Here is a 2,925-nt window from a genome sequence, read left to right as displayed (position 1 = left end):
TTGTAATCTAGATGTCGTTATGCTAGTCAAGTGAATTTTACTTATGTGATCTCCGGAGACTCCTTGTCCCACGTGTGTAAAGGTGACAGTGTGTGCACCGTGTGGGTCTCTTAGGCTATATTTCACAGAATACTTATTCACTGTTATGAATGGCATAGTGAAGTGCTTATTTATATCTCTTTATGATTGCAATGTATTTTGTATCACAATTTATCTATGTGCTACTCTAGTGATGTTATTAAAGTAGTTTTATTCCTCCTGCACGGTGTAATGGTGACAGTGTGTGCATCCGTGTTAGTACTTGGCGTAGGCTATGATTATGATCTCTTGTAGATTATGAAGTTAACTATTGCTATGATAGTATTGATGAGATCTATGCCTCCTTTCTTAGCATGAAGGTGACAGTGTGCATGCTATGTTAGTACTTGGTTTAGTCTTATTGATCTTTCATGCACTCTAAGGTTATTTAAATATGAACATTGAATTGTGGAGCTTGTTAACTCCGGCATTGAGGGTTCGTGTAATCCTACGCAATGTGTTCATCATCCAACAAGAGAGTGTAGAGTATGCATTTATCTATTCTGTTATGTGATCAATGTTGAGAGTGTCCACTAGTTAAAGTCTAATCCCTAGGCCTTGTTCCTAAATACTGCTATCGCTGCTTGTTTACTGTTTTACTGCGTTACTACTGCTGCGTTACTACTGCTTGTTTACTGTCCTGGGCAAAGCACTTTTCTGGTGCCGTTGCCACTGCTCATATATATTCATACCACCTGTATTTCACTATCTCTTCGCCGAACTAGTGCACCTATTAGGTGTGTTGGGGACACAAGAGACTTCTTGCTTTGTGGTTGCAGGGTTGCATGAGAGGGATATCTTTGACCTCTTCCTCCCTGAGTTCGATAAACCTTGGGTGATCCACTTAAGGGAAACTTGCTGCTGTTCTACAAACCTCTGCTCTTGGAGGCCCAACACTGTCTACAGGAAAAGGAGGGGGCGTAGACATCACCGGTTCCAGGCAGGCATGCCGCTATGGCGACGAGCACGCCGCCCGGAATGGCCGGCGAATCTCACCCCTGCACAACACAATCAACACCAACAGAAACAATCGTCAGCACGCAAAAGATTGTAAAGAAAATAGCAACACGCTCCATCAGCTCCAAGAACAAATCAGATTCGAGAGAGCCTAGACTCCACAAAGAAGCTAGAAGAGCACGACAGAGCTTGGCTCACTTACCCGAGCTAGAGGGAGATGATGAGTGGGCGGAGGGAGATGATGAACGGACTGGCGTGGAGGCACAGCATCGGGCTGTCCCGCAGGGTCAGCCGCCCGTCCTGCTGCGCGTACATCCAGCACGCCCTCCCGGAGATAGTAGCTCCCCTGCAGCATCCAGAGCGCCCAGTCCAGGTCGAGGTCGGCGGCGACGGCGGCGGCGCAGCCGTAGTAGTGGTTGTCGTTGACGTTGCCACCGCGGTTGTCGGTGCCGAAGTCGCTGAGGATGACCGGCCAGCCCTGGTCGAGCAGGTATAGCGCGCGGCTGGACACCCTGGCGCCGATGCGGGCGCACACCCCATTGGGTTCCCCGACCTCTCGGGGTCCTTGTCCACCAGCTGCACGCATCCATCACCGCCGCCATCAGCTCGCCGAAATCAATCCAGATTCATCACCCAATAAAGAAGAACACGCAGCAGCAAGCAGACAAGGTGCGTATCTGGACAGAGCGTCGTGGAGATGGAGATCCGCTAGCTGATTTCGCATTGCTGCCACCGGATCTGTGGAAAAGGTCGAAAAAATTCAACCTTTTTTCACGGATCCAGCCGTGTCGTGGAGATGGCGATCTTCTGGATTCGGTTGGAGAAGGGGATGGGGATGGCGAGCGGCGATGGGCGACGCTTGGTGAGAAGATGTGGAGGAAAAGGAGATGCGATGGGGAGCGGCGGCGATGCGGTGCCGGCGACGGCCATGGCGATGCGGTGCGGCGATGCGGTGTCGCGAGGAGAAGGACGGGTACTGGTTGGTTAAGGCCTCACGGGACGGCAATTGCCACGACACGCGGACGGGACGGAGCGGTGATGAGTACTCACAATGTGGGGGTTTTCGCAAAATTACAGCTGAGTTAATTAAAAAGGGACGGAGGGAGTACATGTTATGATGAGTATTGTGAAATTTAATTGGGCATTACGACAAAGTACATAGACCGCTATCCAGCATGCATCTATGCCTAAAAAGTCCACCTTCAGGTTATCATCGGAACCCCCTCCAGTATTAAGTTGCAAACAACAGACAATTGCATTAAGTATGGTGCGTAATGTAATCAATAAATATATCCTTAGACATAGCATTGATGTTTTATCCCTAGTGACAACAGCACATCCACAACCTTAGAGGTTTCTGTCACTCCCCCAGATTTAATGGAGACATGAACCCACTATCGAGCATAAATACTCCCTCTTGGAGTTACAAGCAAAAACTTGGCCAGAGCCTCTACTAGTAACGGAGAGCATGCAAGATCATAAACAACACATAGATGATATTGATAATCAACATAGCATAATATTCATTATTCATCGGATCCCAACAAACACAACATGTAGCATTACAGATAGATGATCTTGATCATGTTAGGCAGCTCACAAGATCCAACAATGATAGCACAATTAGGAGAAGACGACCATCTAGCTACTGCTATCGACCCATAGTCCAGGGGTGAACTACTCACTCATCACTACGGAGGCGACCATGGCGGTGAAGAGTCCTCCGGGAGATGATTCCCCTCTCCGGCAGGGTGCCGGAGGCGATCTCCTGAATCCCCCGAGATGGGATTGGCGGCGGTGGCGTCTCTGGAAGGTTTTCCGTATCGTGGCTCCCGGTACTGGAGTTATTCTCGACGAAGGCTTAAGTAGGCGGAAGGGTAGGTCAGGGGG

General features: G+C 49.3%; 1 protein-coding gene across 1 annotated transcript; it reads right to left on the bottom strand.

Moving 5' to 3' along the window:
* Positions 1 to 1,008: 1,008 nt before the first annotated feature.
* On the bottom strand, positions 1,009 to 2,112 carry LOC127338202 (glycosyl hydrolase 5 family protein-like). Its single transcript, XM_051364418.1, has 2 exons — positions 1,238 to 2,112; positions 1,009 to 1,076 (listed from the first exon to the last, which is right to left on the bottom strand). The coding sequence occupies exons 1-2, from the start codon at positions 1,619 to 1,621 to the stop codon at positions 1,071 to 1,073; spliced, it is 390 nt and encodes a 129-aa protein (XP_051220378.1). The 5' UTR covers positions 1,622 to 2,112; the 3' UTR covers positions 1,009 to 1,070.
* Positions 2,113 to 2,925: the final 813 nt, after the last annotated feature.

This window comes from Lolium perenne, chromosome 3 (genome assembly GCF_019359855.2).
Source record: "Lolium perenne isolate Kyuss_39 chromosome 3, Kyuss_2.0, whole genome shotgun sequence".
Taxonomy (NCBI): Eukaryota; Viridiplantae; Streptophyta; class Magnoliopsida; order Poales; family Poaceae; genus Lolium; species Lolium perenne.
Note: the sequence above shows the minus strand (reverse complement) of the source record. Positions and strands in the feature narration are given on the sequence as shown.

Coding starts and splice junctions, on each gene's coding strand:
- LOC127338202 (XM_051364418.1), bottom strand. CDS start 1,621: ATGCGTGCAGCTGGTGGACAAGGACCCCGAGAGGTCGGGGAACCCAAT.